The sequence below is a fragment of the Salmo salar genome, chromosome ssa13 (genome assembly GCF_905237065.1).
Source record: "Salmo salar chromosome ssa13, Ssal_v3.1, whole genome shotgun sequence".
NCBI classification, from domain to species: domain Eukaryota; kingdom Metazoa; phylum Chordata; class Actinopteri; order Salmoniformes; family Salmonidae; genus Salmo; species Salmo salar.
In genome coordinates, this window is record NC_059454.1 from 90,722,951 (window position 1) to 90,741,176 (window position 18,226).

General features: G+C 42.5%; 1 protein-coding gene across 3 annotated transcripts in view; it reads right to left on the bottom strand.

Moving 5' to 3' along the window:
- Positions 1-16,511: 16,511 nt before the first annotated feature.
- The window catches only part of LOC106568251 (vicilin-like seed storage protein At2g18540), a 31,970-nt gene continuing 30,255 nt past the window's right edge, over positions 16,512-18,226 (bottom strand). The window contains exon 4 of one of the 3 annotated variants that reach the window (XM_045692404.1): positions 16,512-17,483. In XM_045692404.1, the coding sequence (XP_045548360.1) occupies positions 17,286-17,483 (198 nt within the window). In that variant the 3' untranslated portion in view covers positions 16,512-17,285. The remainder of the gene's footprint in view (positions 17,484-18,226) is intronic. The other 2 variants (XM_014138421.2, XM_045692405.1) reach the window with 2 other exon arrangements.

Genomic DNA, 18,226 nt, shown 5'->3' on the forward strand with positions numbered 1-18,226 from the left:
AATGTATTACAGATGGCAAATGTCTTAAATCATTAAAAACTTAATTAAATCAAATAACAACACAGAACAATATTTACACAGGACTGATTCATATACACTTATGAGGCTATATCACTTAAATGCAATGTTAGTTTTTAGGCATAGTTTGTAGACGTAAATACCATAATGAATAGACTGAGAAGGAGTAAATGGAATATTTAGAGGCAAGACTGCAGGTAACTAGAGAACAAATATAATGCACTAATCCAAGAACAAGTAAACAAAAAACTAATATTTTATTTCAACAAGTAAACAGTGATCTGTATGATTGTCCACAAATTCCATCTGAGGTTGCTGCGGTCACGTATGGTTGCCATGGTCACATATTAGGGATTGTATATTCTGTTAATGTGTTAGGCCTATGTGGTAACAATCCTCACACCACCCAATAGCATCCGAAAAAATCCATAGAGAGCAACAAACCCACTTGAGAACAATGTGAATTCAAATCAAATCAAATTTATTTATATAGCCCTTCTTACATCAGCTGATATCACAAAGTGTAGTACAGAAACCCAGCCTAAAACCCCAAACAGCAAGCAATGCAGGTGTAGAAGCACGGTGGCTAGGAAAAACTCCCTAGAAAGGCCAAAACCTAGGAAGAAACCTAGAGAGGAACCAGGCTATGAGGGGTGGCCAGTCCTCTTCTGGCTGTGCCGGGTGGAGATTATAACAGCACATGGCCTAGATGTTCAAATGTTCATAAATGACCAGCATTGTCAAATAATAATAATCATAGTAGTTGTCGAGGGTGCAACAAGTCAGTAACACAAGAGTAAGTGTCAGTTGGCTTTTTCATAGCCGATCTTTGAGAGTATCTCTACCGCTCCTGCTGTCTCTAGAGAGTTGAAAACAGCAGGTCTGGGACAGGTAGCACGTCCGGTGAATAGGTCAGGGTTCCAGCAGGTCTGGGACAGGTAGCACGTCCGGTGAACAGGTCAGGGTTCCATAGCTGCAGGCAGAACAGTTGGAACTGGAGCAGCAGCACGGCCAGGTGAACTGGGGACAGCAAGGAGTCATCAAGCCAGGTAGTCCTGAGGCATGGTCCTAGGGCTCAGGTCCTCCGAGAGAGAGAAAGAAAGAAAGAGAAAGAGAGAATTAGAGAGAGCATATTTAAATTCACACAGGGCACCGGAAAAGACAAGAGAAATACTCCAGATGTGACAGACTGACCCTAGCCCCCGACACATAAACTACTGCAGCATAAATACTGGAGGCTGAGACAGGAGGGGTCAGGAGACACTGTGGCCCCATCCGATGAAACCCTCGGACAGGGCCAAACAGGTAGGATATAACCCCACCCACTTTGCCAAAGCACAGCCTCCACACCACTGGAGGGATATCTCCAACCACCAACATACCATCCCGGGACAAGGCCGAGTATAGCCCACAAAGATCTCCGCCACGGCACAGCCCAAGGGGGGGGCGCCAACCCAGACAGGAAGACCACGTCAGTGACTCAACCCACTCAAGTAACGCACCCCTCCCAGGGACGGCATGAAAGAACACCAGTAAGCCAGTGACTCAGCCCCCATAATAGTGGTAGAGGCAGAGAATCCCAGTGGAAAGAGGGGAAACCGGCCAGGCAGAGACAGCAAGGGCGGTTCGTTGCTCCAGCCTTTCCGTTCACCTTCACACCCCTGGGCCAGACTACACTTAATCATAGGACCTACTGAAGAGATATGTCTTCAGTAAAGACTTAAAGGTTGAGACTGAGTCTGCGTCTCTCACATGGGTAGGCAGACTATTCCATAAAAATTGAGCTCTATAGGAGAAAGCCCTGCCTCCAGCTGTTTGCTTAGAAATTCTAGGAACAATTAGGAGGCCCGCGTCTTGTGACCGTAGCGTACCTGTAGGTATGTACGGCAGGACCAAATCGGAAAGATAGGTAGGAGCAAGCCCATGTAATGCTTTGTAGGTTAGCAGTAAAACCTTGAAATCAGCCCTTGCCTTAACAGGAAGCCAGTGTAGGGAGGCTAGCACTGGAGTAATATGATCAAATTTTTTGGTTCTAGTCAGGATTCTAGCAGCCGTATTTAGCACTAACTGAAGTTTATTTAGTGCTTTATCCGGGTAGCCGGAAAGTAGAGCATTGCAGTAGTCCAACCTAGAAGTAACAAAGGCATATATTAATTTTTCTGCGTCATTTTTGGACAGAAAGTTTCAGATTTTTGCAACGTTACGTAGATGGAAAAAAGCTGTCCTTGAAAAAGTCTTGATATGTTCTTCAAAAGAGAGATCAGGGTCCAGAGTAACGCCGAGGTCCTTCACAGTTTTATTTGAGACGACTGTACAACCATCCAGATTAATTGTCAGATTCAACAGAAGATCTCTTTGTTTCTTGGGACCTAGAACAAGCATCTCTGTTTTGTCCGAGTTTAAGAGTAGAAAGTTTGCAGCCATCCACTTCCCTATGTCAGCGACAATGACTTTCAGGCTGCGTTTACACAGGAAACCCAATTCTGATAATTTTTCAGTCATTGGTCTTTTAATCAATCAGATCAGCTCTGAAAAAGTTCTAACGTGAAAGGTTCTGATGTGATTGGTCAAAAGACCAAATAGTGGGAAAAATATCAGAATTGGTCTGCCTGTGTAAACGCAGCCTACAGAGATCTTAAATCTAGATGACCAACGCACAACTTCTGTACAAACTCCCCCCCCCCCCCAAAAAAAAAAATATATATATATATATATTTTAGGTTAACAGCTGTAGACCACCTAACAACCAACACTACTGACTGTTTGGAAAAACACATTTAGGCTATTCTGTCTGTACTACTGTGCCGTGACAATATTGACACTAATTAGGCAAAGCAGATGAGTCCTTTTGGCCACTATAAACAGCAAATCAAGCCCAAATATCATATTCTGCTTGAAGTGCAGACCATTATGGTGTGCGTGCATCCAATTAGATGCAATTAAAATTACCATCTATAAAACAATCTTTCAATCAAACAAAGAAATTAAGGACATAATCACCATCAAACAAATATAGGCCTGCCCTAAACACTGTGGGTGAGTGATGTGAAATCAGTGGATCTAATGTGCATGAACAAGAGATTATTCAATATCCATGCAAATTATAATATATATTTAGTCACAACTAGGTAACAAGTTGATGTTGCATCATAGTAAGCCAATGACTCCTTAGCCTCAGTACAGTCTCTGACCTCCTGAGGAGTACGGATGTAACTATCAATCTCACTGTCTAAGATCTCCTCATCACCAGCCACCTTCACCACCGGGACCTGCACCCTCCTTATCTTAGTGTACATCACAGAAGGCTGTTCAAACAAACTCCTCTTGCCCCAGTTCTGTGCTGAGTCCATTACAACATTGTATGTCAGGTCAACATCTTGTTGCTGGGCACTTTCTGCATTTGGTTCTCCCACAAATGGTTCTTGAAGTGTCTGTCCTGGGGTCTGGGATGGAACAACCCCCTCCAGGCATGGTGTGTTGGTATGGCGCCCAGGCAGGGAGTCCTCTAAGCTGGGTGGGAGTTCAGACTCAGAGGCCAGGGTGTCCTCGTGGCTGCTCAGGTCCATCCTCAGTAGGGTGAGTCTATGGTTCAGGATGTCATCCACCATCTGGATCACAGGCAGAGCGTGTTAGCCCCCTCAGCCAGGGCAGCTCCTGGCCCCAGCTTGCACAGCACCTCCTTCAGCTCCATCATCTGCTTCAGAGCTATGGAGGACTTGCTGATCTTGGCCATCTGGCAGAACCTGGCCAGAGTGTATTTGAGCTGAATCTGGGTGGGTTTCAGAGACTGCCAGGCCAGAAAGATGGAGGCTGTGAGGATGAGGATAGCTTGGTGATCGGTCACCAGCTAGGCATCTGCAGCCAGCTCCAACAAGACAGCGGCTCGCTTTCTCAAATCCTTGGAGGACTCCGAGAACTCTTAATGAACATGCTGAGAGCTTAGTTTGTAGCTGACAGAGAAAGCTGAAAAAATTGGGCCAATCCATCTAAAAGTTCATTGGAGCATGTCAAATTGGGCCTCAAGTGAAAGATAGGAATCTATATATTATTTTTATTAACCCTCTACAGACTAAGCCCTTTCTAAGCCGGGGGAGGGGCGTTCTACTAAGCTATATGGAATTGTTTTAAGAAAGTCATACCAAGGCTCATTTAGCTATTTGATTTTGAATTTTAAGACACCTTGAAGTGTAAAATAAATAAATACAAATTATTAATGAAAAGTATTTTATGCCTTACTCCTATTAGCCCATACAAATGCATGAAACAACAAATTCAGTACATGGAACAACGTTAGTGCCAAAAATATTATCAAAATGAAGTTTGCTCTGAAGTGTCCTATATCTGAGAGATATAAGAAAGATCAGGAAACACATGTTATTTTGTTTTACATGTATTTAACACCTTATTTCACTTAACGGTCTACATATGTACTTCCATTCATTTTTTCAATGGGAACCAGTGGACCTTCAGAGTCTTGTGAGGTCTGTGGGCGTCCTAGAGCAAAACCTCTTTCCAAAGAGGGGTCATATTAGTGTATAGCCAAACTGTTCGGACTGTTCGGACAGAAGTTGGCAGAGTCCCTAGACAAATGTGGGGGGTCGTAGAGCAAAATGGAGAACACCATCATGCTCATGAGTGTCTCAACTGTTCGGATGCTTCAGACAATTTTGTGGGAAGACCAATTTTCAGGATGTCTCATGGTCTGACAAACTCTGTTCTTGCTATGTATCAGCAGATGCAGTGGATCCAATGCAAAAAAAATGATATCTTAAAGGAAAACTCCACCCAAAAACTATATTTAGGTATTTAATGAATTAGTCCATTGTTGACCAAAATGTTTCACTTGTCAGTAATCAAGTTTTCAAGATATGTAACTTTCAAAATATAGAAATGTTCCCCGTATGATGCATTTTGCTTCACATGATGCTGCACTTTGTATCATATGCTGCAAAATACATCATACGGGGATGATTTCTGTATTTTTAAACTGGGGATTTTTATGAGCGACTCCGGGATGCTGGCCTTCTAGGCAGAGTTGCAAAGAAAAAGCCATATCTCAGACTCACCAATAAAAATAAAAGATTAAGATGGGCGAAATAACACAGACACTGGACAGAGGAACTCTCCCTAGAAGGCCAGCATCCCGGAGTCGCCTCTTCACTGTTGACTTTGAGACTGGTGTTTTGCGTGTACTATTTAATGAAGCTGCCAGTTGAGGACTTGTGAGGCGTCTGTTTCTCAAACTAGACATTCTAATGTACTTGTCCTCTTGCTCAGTTGTGCACCGGAGCCTCCCACTCCTCTTTCTATTCTGGTTAGAGCCAGTTTGCGCTGTTCTGTAAAGGGAGTAGTACACAGCGTTGTACGAGAGCTTCAGTTTCTTGGCAATTTCTCACATGGAATAGCCTTCATTTCTCAGAATAAGAATAGACTGATGAGTGTCAGAAGAAAGGTCTTTGTTTCTGGCCATTTTGAGCCTGTAATCGAACCCACAAATGCTGATGTTCCAGATCCTAAACTAGTCTAAAGAAGGCCAGTTTTCAGTTGTGCCCAACATAATTGCAAAAGGGTTTTCTAATGATCAATTAGCCTTTTAAAATTATAAACTTGGATTAGCTAACACAACGTGCCATTGGAACACAGGAGTGATGGTTGCTGATAATGGGCCTCTGTATGCCTATGTAGATATTCCATTAAAAAAATCAGCCGTTTCCAGCTACAATAGTCATTTACAACATTAACAGTCTACACTGTATTTCTGATCAATTTGATGTTATTTTAATGGACAGAAAATGTGCTTTTCTTTCAAAGACAAGGACATTTCTAAGTGACCCCAAACTTTTGAACGGTAGTGTACTGTATGTGCGGCACTTTGTTTAAGCATCAATTTATCAAATCAGTTCTTGTTTTCTTGCACAAACTGCGCGCATCACCTGTCAAACTCTGTAATGTCTCAGAAAACACAGTGATATTGCTATGCAAAGGATTAGTATTATCAGAGGACGTTGGAGTTTTACAAAAAAACTGTAGGTTATTCTGTCTGCAATTGTTACTCTCCTGCCATGTAAAAATTACTGACATGGCAGATTCTAATATTAAGGATGTGGTGTTTTGTGCTCCTGCAACATAATTACATTACCCAACATCCCTCAGTAAAACTAACCATGAAGAGAATGATATTGTTTGGCATCTGAGTGAAAGCGTAATTCTGTTACCATGGAATTGCCCAATAAGCATCAAATGTCTGCCTAATAACAACATGTATTTAGTCAGGCAATTTATTTATCAGGCAATCAAGGCTAATGCTTACAGTTGAGGTAAATGATTACACACTTACGCCTGACAGTGTGTCTCCAGTTGTTCAATGATAGTGGTGGGGGAGCCATTATCTTCAGAGTCTTCCCCATCTCCTGGTAGACCACGCCTATCAGCCTGGGGTTTGCCTCCAGGAGACAACTCATGGTGCCCATTGCGATGAGACAACTCATGGTACCCATTGCGATGGGCCAGCACGCAGAATCCCACCAGAGCCCGTTTCTTCTGCAGGCTGACCAGGATTAAGGTGCTCATTGTTCTGCTTCAAATAGGTCCCTGCAGTCTCTTCCATGAGAAAGGTGAGTCTAAGAATGCAACAGAGAGCACGCACCCGGTGTATGCCTGTTTTAAAGAAGTGATACAGTATTGTCAGCCAAACATTATTAAAAGACACAGTATTTTGTGATATCCAACCCTCACATTGTGTCAGTTGTTCAACAGCAAGTTGAAGGAAACAGTAGTAGTAGTTCTCTACAGGGAAACTGCCATTCCTACCTTTTATTTGATCCCGGCATAGCGTCTTGTCCTCTTCTGTGCAATTCCTGTATCTGACATTACACCTTCAGTTTGCTAAATCACAGTCACAAACGATGATGTTTGACAGAGATGTTGAATGGCCTTACAGACCAAGACTCAAGCGTTAATGACTAACATTCAGAAGGAAAGCATATTCTTATAGACAGCTGCATACATCGTTTAGCTAAGAAGATGACAGATAGACCATAGTTAGTTAACTAGCTACCTGTGCCCTGTGTCTTCACTTCAGGTGGTGGTGAGTAGCAGTGGAGGCTGCTGAGGGGTGGATGGCTCATATTAATGGCTGAAACGGAATAAATGTCTTTGATACCATTCCTCCCATTCCGCTCCAGTCATCACCATGAGCCCGTCCTCCCCAATTAAGGTGCCACCAACCTCCTGTGGTGAGTAGACCTTCAGATACCACAGTGCCACAATCTACACATTATAGACCCGACAATAGTCACGTCTATTATAGGCATTGGTTGAAGCTCAGTGTTAAATTCAAATCTCCCTATCATAGTATCAATATGACACCAATCTCAATGAAAATTCACAAATCAACTTGATTGGAGGTACACAACACACTCCCGCCTCTCATCATGAGTCATCCATCCATTACCGAGATGCACATACCAGAATTTTTAACAGGGTCTTTAGCAATTTAGTTTTAAGAGGATTTTTTGCTCCTACCTACCTCAAATTCTAGACGTCATATTAACACGAGACTATAGCGCCCCTAAAATGACCATTGGATTTAAAAAAATGCGGATTGACTAAGTCTGTAGGTGCAACCTGGTCTCATAGCATTTCGTATTATTCTGTATGTAAATCTGTGATGCTCCATTTAGTATGATATGTTAACTTTGGTATGGTTACAAAAGACAGATGGTTACTTAAAGCAACCGAAAGGTTGCTAGTTTGAATTTCATCACAGACAACTTTAGCATTTTAGCAACTTTTCAACTACTTACTACTTTTTAGCTACTGCTGCTTGAGTCTTACTAGAATGCAGGAGAGATCAGCTCTCAGACTCTCAAGAAGAGGTCATTGTCCTCATCCATGAGATGCATGCCATCCCTATGGCAGGGTTTCCCAAACTCGGTCCTGGTGATCAGTAGCATTATGAGCTAGGATCTTATCAATAAATAAAATCAATAAAACGCATAACATTGTGAGGGTACACAAGTAGAGCATGTGTTATGCTGTATTAAAATGTTGTATAATAATGTTACATAATCACCTTCCAGTGTAATAACCATGGAAATTAAAAACAAAAAAAGAAAGCCAAAAAATAAAGGAAATTCACATAAGCGCCACAATGCCTATTACACCGATGCTCTACCAAGGTTTTTCAGCACACAGCTTTACCTAGCTAAAGTACCAGTCAAAAGTTTGGACACACCTACTCATTCCAGGGTTTTTCATTAATTTTACTATTTTCTACATTGTAGAATAATAGTTAAAAAATCTAAACTATGAAATAACACATATTGAATCAAGTAGTAACCAAAAAAGTGTTAACCTCTCTAGGGTAGGGGGCAGTATTTGCACGGCCGGATAAAAAACGTACCCGATTTAATCTGGTTATTACTACTGCCCAGAAACTAGAATATGCATATAATTATTGGCTTTGGATAGAAAACACCCTAAAGTTTCTAAAACTGTTTGAATGGTGTCTGTGAGTATAACAGAACTCATATGGCAGGCAAAAACCTGAGAAGATTCCTTACAGGAAGTGGCCTGTCTGACCATTTCTTGGGCTTCTACACTCTCTTTATTGAAAACTGAGGATCTCTGCTGTAACGTGACACTTCCTACGGCTCCCATAGGCTCTCAGAAGGCGGCAAACCGGTGAATGATGTCTTTGCAGGCCCTGGCTGAAAAACACTAGCGCATTTGGATAATGGTCGATCAGAGAACAATGAGACTGAGGCGCGTGCACGAGGCGACACCATGTTTTTATTTTTTCGTCTTTGAACTAAAACAGGGTTTCCCGGTCAGAATATTATCGCTTTTTACGAGAAAAATCGCATAAAAATTGATTTTAAACAGCGGTTGACATGCTTCGAAGTACGGTAATGGAATATTTAGAATTTTTTTTGTCACGAAACGTGTCGGGCGCGTCACCCTTCGGATAGTGTCTTGAACGCACGAACAAAACAGAGGATATTTGAACATAACTATGGATTATTTTGAACCAAACCAACATTTGTTATTGAAGTAGAAGTCCTGGGAGTGCATTCTGACGAAGAACAGCAAAGGTAATCAAATTTTTCTAATAGTAAATCGGAGTTTGGTGAGGGCCGTGATGGCTGGGCTATCTACTCAGAATATTGCAAAATGTGCTTTTGCCGAAAAGCTATTTTAAAATTGGACATAGCGATTGCATAAAGGAGTTATGTATCTATAATTCTTAAAATAATTGTTATGTTTTTTGTGAACGTTCATCGTGAGTAATTTAGTAAATTCACCGGAAGTTTGCGGTGGGTATGCTAGTTCTGAACGTCACATGCTAATGTAAAAAGCTGGTTTTTGATATAAATATGAACTTGATTGAACAAAACATGCATGTATTGTATAACATAATATCCTAGGATTGTCATCTGATGAAGATCATCAAAGGTTAGTGCTGCATTTAGCTGTGGTTTGGGTTTATGTGACATTATATGCTAGCTTGAAAAATGGGTGTCTGATTATTTCTGGCTGGGTACTCTGCTGACATAATCTAATGTTTTGCTTTCGTTGTAAAGCCTTTTTGAAAACGGACAGTGTGGTTAGATTAACGAGAGTCTTGTCTTTAAAATGGTGTAAAATAGTCATATGTTTGAGAAATTGAAGTAATAGCATTTCTAAGGTATTTGAATAACGGGATTCCACTGGCTGTTGAGTAGGTGGGACGATTTCGTCCCACATACCCTAGAGAGGTTAAACAAATCAAAATATATTCTATATTTGAGATTCTTCAAAGTAGCCAACTTTTGCCTTGATAACGGCTTTGCACACTCTTGGCATTCTCTCAACCAGCTTCATGAGGTAGTCACCTGGAATGCATTTCAATTAACAGGTGTGTTAAAAGTTAATTTAATGCGTTTGAGCCAGTCAGTTGTGTTGTTACAAGGTAGGGGTGGTATACAGTAGATAGCCCTATTTGGTAAGTCCATATTATGGCAAGAACAGCTCAAATAAGCAAAGAGAAATAACAGTCCATCATTACTTTAAGACATGAGGGTTAGTCAATACGGAACATTTAAAAGAAATTGACATTTTCTTAAAGTGCAGTCACAAAAACCATCAAGTGCTATGATGAAATTGGCTCCCACGAGGACCGCCACAGGAAAGGAACACCCAGAGTTACCTCTGCTGCAGAGGATTCATTCATCAGAGTTACCAGCCTCTGAAATTGCAGCCCAAATTTTTTTCCAGAGTTCAAGTAACAGACACATGTCAACATCAACTGTTCAGAAGAGACTGCGTGAATCAGGCCTTCATGGTCGAATTGCTGCAAAGAAACCACTACTAAAGTTTGCTTTCATTTAATAATAAAAAGCATGAAAAGGTAGCATAATGGGATAATATCTTACTGTGGTGTGTAAGGAATCCAATACTTTAGCTTGCATTCAGTACAAATCACATTATTTTGGCAGCACCTCCTCTAAGAGTATGAATTAGGCTGTTTGAGAAGATTTGAATCCTAAGCAACCTGGCTACACATAGCTACAGTACTAGGTCAAAGCTGTGTGCTGGAAAACCTTGGTAGAGCATCGGTGAAATAGGCACTGTGGCGCTCATGAATTTTCGGCTTCAGACCAATGCCTATTCTCACTTAAAACATTGTTTTTGGTTTTTAATACAAAAAAACACTTCTGACAGATAGCAGCTATCTTAACTTTAAATAGATAGCAGGCTAAATGTAGCTAGCTATGTTAGTTAGCAAAACATACGATTGTGAGCCAGCCAGCCAACACTTACAGTTATTATATGAAAGTTTGAATTCTTCTTCTTTGGTATCATGGCGTTCACACATTTATTTCGTGCATGCCGCCACCTACTGTGCGGTAGTGTGTGGTCAATTACTTTATATTATGTGATACAAAAATAAAAAGGAAGGCGGGGAAAGCAAAAAATTGCACCACCAACTAACCCTACACCTATACCACTTTTTCATAAACAAAAAATAAATATACATGTATTTTAAAATGTATAATAATAAAATCCCCTTCCAACTAAACCCTACACTCAATAAAAATCCACTATCCCATTCCACTACCTTGACCCTTTCTGCTCCTGCAGCTTTCCAATGACCTGAGAGGATGGGAAACCGCCACTCAAAACACTCTGTAACTTTTCTGAAGTCAAATCTCATATACCCAAATACTTCTCTGCAACTGCCACCACAACATCTATTTTCTGTCATTTACGTTACAGTTGATAACCATTGCTATGAACGCTAAGAAGCCAACCTTACAGAAGCATATATCACTCATTGGCCTATCCCCATCACAGGGAGCCTCTCCAGATCCCTCACCCTTGACCCATCCTCCTCTAATTTTTCCACTGCCTCAGCATACAACACCTTCTGCACTACTCTGATTAGCCACCTCAACCTGCCTCTCTTGCACCGGGCACTTCCAATCTCCAGCAACATGGGCACCCCTACAGTTGACACACAATTTTATCCACCGAAACTACACAATCCTCTGTCCCATGCCCTCCTGCAAACTTCCAACATCTTGGAATCCCCCTCTAGACACTGCTGCAACATGACCATAAGTGTTGCACCTGAAACAACACAGTGGATTCGGCACACAAGCTCTAACAGCATAACTGATATATCCTAACATGACTTTTTCGGGTAAAACCTCAAAACGACTGACAGTGACTTTCACCACGGGTATGCATTGCACCAAATGGCGGGCGTCACAAACACTAGGAATCTTCAACTTCAATTTCTCCATCTCCACACTTAAAGCTACCCCAGAAATCACGCCTTTCAATGATACCCTATTACTAAGGGCAAAGCAAGAAACAGATCTTGACCCAAGTTGAGTGACGCGGAGCACTCGCTCTCTCTGGCAGAAGAAACACAAACAAATATCCCAAGTCCAATACAGGTTACTGATTCAACTGCACCCAACTCCTTTCCCACCCACTCTGAAACCACAAATGTATGCACCAAAAGGCAAGGATCTACTTTCTCCAAAAATCTCTCATACTAGAACAGTTTCTTCTTTACGTCCATTGATGCCAAGCTCAGGTTCTGAGCTCTTCACCACACCTTCCACCTCACTTAACTCGCCCTCATTCACTTCCATTTCACCTCCAGAACTCGCCCTCATTCACATCCATTTCACCTCCAGAATTCGGTTTGGTGCACGGCTCACTTTGTTTGCACTTGACACCAATCTTCTTCGACACCCCATCTCCATCTTCCTCAAATTCAAATCCAACCTCTGCTTTCCTCATTCTCTTCGACCTCTTCTTCCTTCTCCATTCCTCCTCAGAAATCCACTTTTCTGTGCCCCTGTCCCAATATTCCTCTTCTTCCGACTTTGCTTGCGGCCTTGGTGGCATCCCAACGTAACTCCATCTCAGAATCCAAAATTCGATCAAGCCTTGCACACTACCACCCTTACCTTAGTTCTGCTTTTGAAAGCAACTGCAACATTCCCATTGGAACAGCATAACATAGCTGCTATATTCACAGTGTGAACAGTGAAAACTTGATTTCAAGTGCTTCATGAAGTAATGGTCAAAGAGAGAGAGGTGTGGGTCTACTCCAACCAGAGGCTAAATAAATGTTATGATAGAAAATAAGTATTTATTTCATAATTGTAAAAATGATAGGCTATAAGTTGACAGAAGACACATTCTGACTTTCACCCAACTATACAGTAATCCTTCCTATGACCAAAGGCAGACCAACACACTCTGACACATCTTGCTATCTACCTATAAAAACAACTGTCCCTGAATCCCAATAGCTTTTTTCACAAGGAAATGCCACTTTAGAAAATTTCCATATGTTACACCCATGCAATTTGCTTCTGGAGGTGCACCTGTCAGGGAGAATGCAATAAATTGAGAGTGCATTCATCTAAAGGCATAGTGGTAGTCTAAACCTGATGATTACTTCCTGGTGATTACTTCCGGCGCTGACAGAGATGGCCGCCTCGCTTCGCGTTCCTAGGAAACTATGCATTTTTTCTGTGTTATTTCTTAGAATGTTACCATAGGAAATCTTAGGTTTTATTACATACAGTCGGGAGGAACTATTTGATATAAGAGCAATGTCAACTCACCAACATTACGACCAGGAATACAACTTCCCGAAGAGGATCCTCTGTTTGGCCTACCACCCAGGACAATGGATCGGATCCCAGCCGGCGACCCAAAACAACGGTACCGCAGAAGGGGCAGACGGAACGGTCTTCTGGTCAGGCTCCATTGACGGGCACATCGCGCACCGCTCTCAAGCATACTACTCGCCAATGTCCAGTCTCTTGACAACAAGGTAGACGAAATCCGAGCAAGGGTAGCCTTCCAGAGAGACATCAGAGACTGTAACGTTCTTTGTTTCACGGAAACATGGCTCACTCGAGACACGCTATTGGTGTCGGTACAGCCACCTGGTTTCTTCACGCATCGCGCCGACAGAAACAAGCATCTCTCTGGTAAGAAGGGTGGGGGTGTATGCCTTATGATTAACGAGACGTGGTGTGATCATAACAACATACAGGAACTCAAGTCCTTTTGATCACCTGACGTAGAATTCCTCACAATCAAATGCCGACCGCATTATCTACGAAGAGAATTCTCTTCGATCATAATCACAGTCGTGTATATTCCCCCCAAGCAGACACAGACGGCCCTGAAAGAACTTCTTTCGACTCTATGTAAACTGGAAACCATATCCTGAGGCTGCATTTATTGTAGCTGGGGATTTTAACAAGGCTAATCTGAAAACAAGGCTCCCTAAATTCTATCAGCATATCGATTGCACAACCCGGACTGGCAAAACCCTGGATCATTGTTATTCTAACTTCCATAATGCATATAAGGCCCGCCCCCGCCCTCCTTTCGGAAAAGCTCACCACAACTCCATTTTGTTGCTCCCAGCCTATAGACAGAGACTAAAACAGGAAGCACCCGCGCTCAGGTCTGTTCAACGCTGGTCCGACCAATCGGATTCCACGCTTCAAGATTGCTTCAATCACGTGGACTGGGATAACGTCGAACAACAACATTGATGAATATTCTGATTCGGTGAGCGAGTTTATTAGCAAGTGCATTGGCGATGTTGTACCCACAGCGTCTATTAAAACATTCCCGAACCAGAAACCGTGGATTGATGGCAGCATTCGCGCAAAACTGAAAGCACGAACCACTGCTTTTAATCAGGGCAAGGTGACCGGAAGCATGACCGAATACAAACAGTGTAGCTATTCCCTCCGCAAGGCAATCAAACAAGCTAAGCGTCAGTATAGAGACAAAGTGGAGTCGCAATTCAACGGCTCAGACACGAGAGGTATGTGGCAGGGTCTACAGTCAATCACGGACTACAAAAGAAAAAACAGCCTCGTCGCGGACCACGATGTCTTGCTCCCAGACAGACTAAACAACTTCTTTGCGCGCTTTGAGGACAATACAGTGCCACTGACACAGCCTGCGGGCTCTCCTTCACTGCAGTTAAACGTGTTAACCCTCGCAGGGCTGCAGGCCCAGACGGCACCCCTGGCCGTGTCCTCAGAGCATGCGCAGACCAGCTGGCTGGTGTGTTTACGGACATATTCAATCAATCCTTATCTCAGTCTGCTGTTCCCACATGCTTCAAGAGGGCCACCATTGTTCCTGTTCCCAAGAAAGCTAAGGTAACTGAGCTAAAGGACTACCGCCCTGTAGCACTCACTTCCGTCATCATGAAGTGCTTTGAGAGACTAGTAAAGGACCATATCACCTCCACCCTACCTGACACCCTAGACCCACGCCAATTTGCTTACCGCCCCCCTAGGTCCACTGATGACGCAATCGCCATTACATTTACATATTTAGCAGACGCTCTTACCCAGAGCGACTTACAGTAGTGAATGCATACATTACATACAATTTCATACATTTTTTTTTCTGTGCTGGCCCCCCATGGGAATCGAACCCACAACCCTGGCGTTGCAAACACCATGCTCTACCAACTGAGCTACAGGGAAGGCTGTAGGGAAGGCCATCACACTGCCCTAACCCATCTGGACAAGAGGAATACCTATGTAAGAATGCTGTTCATTGATTACAGCTCAGCATTTAACATCATAGTACCCTCCAAACTCGTCATTAAGCTCGAATCCTGGGTCTCGACCCCGCCCTGTGCAACTGGGTCCTGGACTTCCTGACGGGCCGCCCCCAGGTGGTGAGGGTAGGTAACAACATCTCCATCCCGCTGATCCTCAACACTGGGTCCCCACAAGGGTGCATTCTCAGCACTCTCCTGTACTCCCTGCGTGGCCATGCACACCTCCAACTCAATCATCAAGTTTGCAGATGACACTACAGTGGTAGGCTTGATTACCAACAACGACGAGACGGCCTACAGGGAGGAGGTGAGGGCCTCGGAGTGTGGTGTCAGGAAAATAACCTCACACTCAATGTCAACGAAACAAATGAGATGATCGTGGACTTCAGGAAACAGCAGAGGGAGCAGCCCCCTATCTACATTGACGGGACAGTAGTGGAGAGGGTGGAAAGTTAAGTTTCTCGGCGTACATATCACGGACAAACTGAAATGGTCCACCCACACAGACAGCATAGTGAAGAAGGTGCAGCAGCGCCTCTTCAACCTCAGGAGGCTGAAGAAATTCGGTTTGTCACCAAAAACACTCACAAACTTTTACAGATGCACAATCGAGAGCATCCTGTCGAGCTGTATCACCGCCTGGTACGGCAGCTGCTCCGCCAATAACCGTAAGGCTCTCCAGAGGGTAGTGAGGTCTGCACAACGCATCACCGGGTGCCAACTACCTGCCCTCCAGGACACCTACACCACCCGATGTCACAGGAAGGCTAAAAGATCATCACGGACAACAATCACCCGAGCCACTGCCTGTTCACCCCGCTATCATCCAGAAGGCGAGGTCAGTACAGGTGCATCAAAGCGGGGACCGAGAGACTGAAAAACAGCTTCTATCTCAAGGCCATCAGACTGTAAAACAGCCATCACTAACATTGAGTGGCTGCTGGCAACATACTGACTCAACTCTAGACACTTTAATAATGGTAAAATGCATGTAATAAATGTATCACTAGCCACTTTAAACAATACCACTTTATATAATGTTTACATACCCTACATTACTCATCTCATATGTATATACTCTACTCTATACCATCTACTGCATCTTGTCTATGCCTTTCGGCCATCACTCATTCATATATTTGTATGTACATTCTCATTCCTTTACACTTGTGTGTATAAGGTAGTTGTGAAATTGTTAGGTTAGATTACTTGTTAGATATTACTGCATGGTTGGAGCTAGAAGCACAAGCATTTTGCTACACTCGCATTAACATCTACTTACCATGTGTATGTGACAAATACAATTTGATTTGAACTTGGTTTGTCTGTAGTCTAAATTAGTTTATCGGTAGTCTAAATTGTTTTAATTATTAATCCATGTTTCTTTAGACTATAATTTTTTCAATTATTTATTCTTCAAAGTGCTTTAACAAAGTTTACAATATAAGAAAAGGACATCTCAATATGTACACATGAGTTATACAGTAAGAGGGAATAATATCCACATTATTTTGTTAGTTCACAGACAACCAATAATACGAAGTAACCCTTTACCGACAGGTATAGCTCATTATAATGTGGTTGTAATTAATGTTAATACTTGTTACCGGTATGACCCCTATTATACCGGTCTGTCTGCCTAGTGTTACCAAATACACAAACTCAATGTGCCACTGTTCTGTTGGAGATTTCTTTTTTTTGTTCTTTTTTTTTGTTACTATTCAATTCCTTCTTCAGTGGTTTTGCTCTGGATTTAACCTTCATATCACACTCCTTACAATCACATCAAAACGTTAATAGAAAGACAAACCAAACCAACTGCCAAAAATGTACAGCACCTAACAGGCCTGTGTGGATTTGGTTCATGTTCTTATACACACACACACCATAGAGTTGTAGTTGTTAAGATACCATTATTTAGAGTTTAGACAACATTCAAAATGTAATGAACAATCAAAAGTGCATCTGTTCAGTAGGAATAGACGAAGCCAGTGCTTGGCATGTTATACATAGGTGAATGAAACGTTCTTTGGGAGGCAAGCAGGAATTCTTCAAACAGCCTAACACATAGGCATTGAGGGAAATAAACATCTAGGAAGCCTTGCTCTGAATGATTAGGAACAGGATGTAGAAATATATATTTCTAGACGTCTCATTTGAGTGAGTTCATGGACATCAGGATACTGGGTTGCTCCTCAATGATGCGCACCAGCAGGTTGTCAATGTACTGCTCCAGCTCCTTGATCTTGTTGTCCCTCTTGGAGAGCTGGTCCTGCTGCTTCACCACCAGGGAGATCAGCTCCTCCTGGGTCAGCTGGGAGTACTGACCTTTGACCCCTGTGTCTTTGACCTAGAAGGAAAGAGGGGAATGGAGGTGGTATGAGTCAGTGCCATTTATATGTTTCCATACAATTCTCCAAAGATATGCCATGCATTATCTATTAAGCAATGTTTAGTCTATGCATGAACCCCTACAAAGAGCACCTTCAAAAATATTGCTAAACTTTAAGCACCCAACCAAGGCTACTGTATTTTGTTTCTTTACATAAGCAGAAAGGATTCAATGCACAAAAAAGTTATAGCTTTCAGACACTTGTAATGGATGGCATGCTTGGGTGCAATGTCAACCAGATCTAATTTCTAAGGAGTCCTGGAGCCTATGACTTCCCACACATGATTCTACCTCACTCCTGATTGGAGGAATTGTGTTTCTTCTGGACTTGTCTCCGTGTTGCTGTGCTGCTTGTTGCTACTTGGCTACCTGTTTTTACTTTTATTAACAGTTTAATCAAAATCAGCATTTACCAACATCTGTTTTTTCCTCACTCAACCTTTTTTCATTCAACTTTTTCACCCCGGATGCTTTATCTGGACATGGTTCTACAGGACCTCCACCAGCTGAAAAAGCGAAGTAGTAACATTAACACTATGCCTTCTAATTGCAGTCACTGTACTCTTAATATACAAGACAACTTTCCCCTTATTGTGAGGATAGCAGTGTTACAAGCCCAACTTCCGATGCAATCGTTAGGCAAGGGCAATTTAAATGTAGGAAGGGATGAAACAGCGTCTGCGCCACCAGTAAGTACAGAT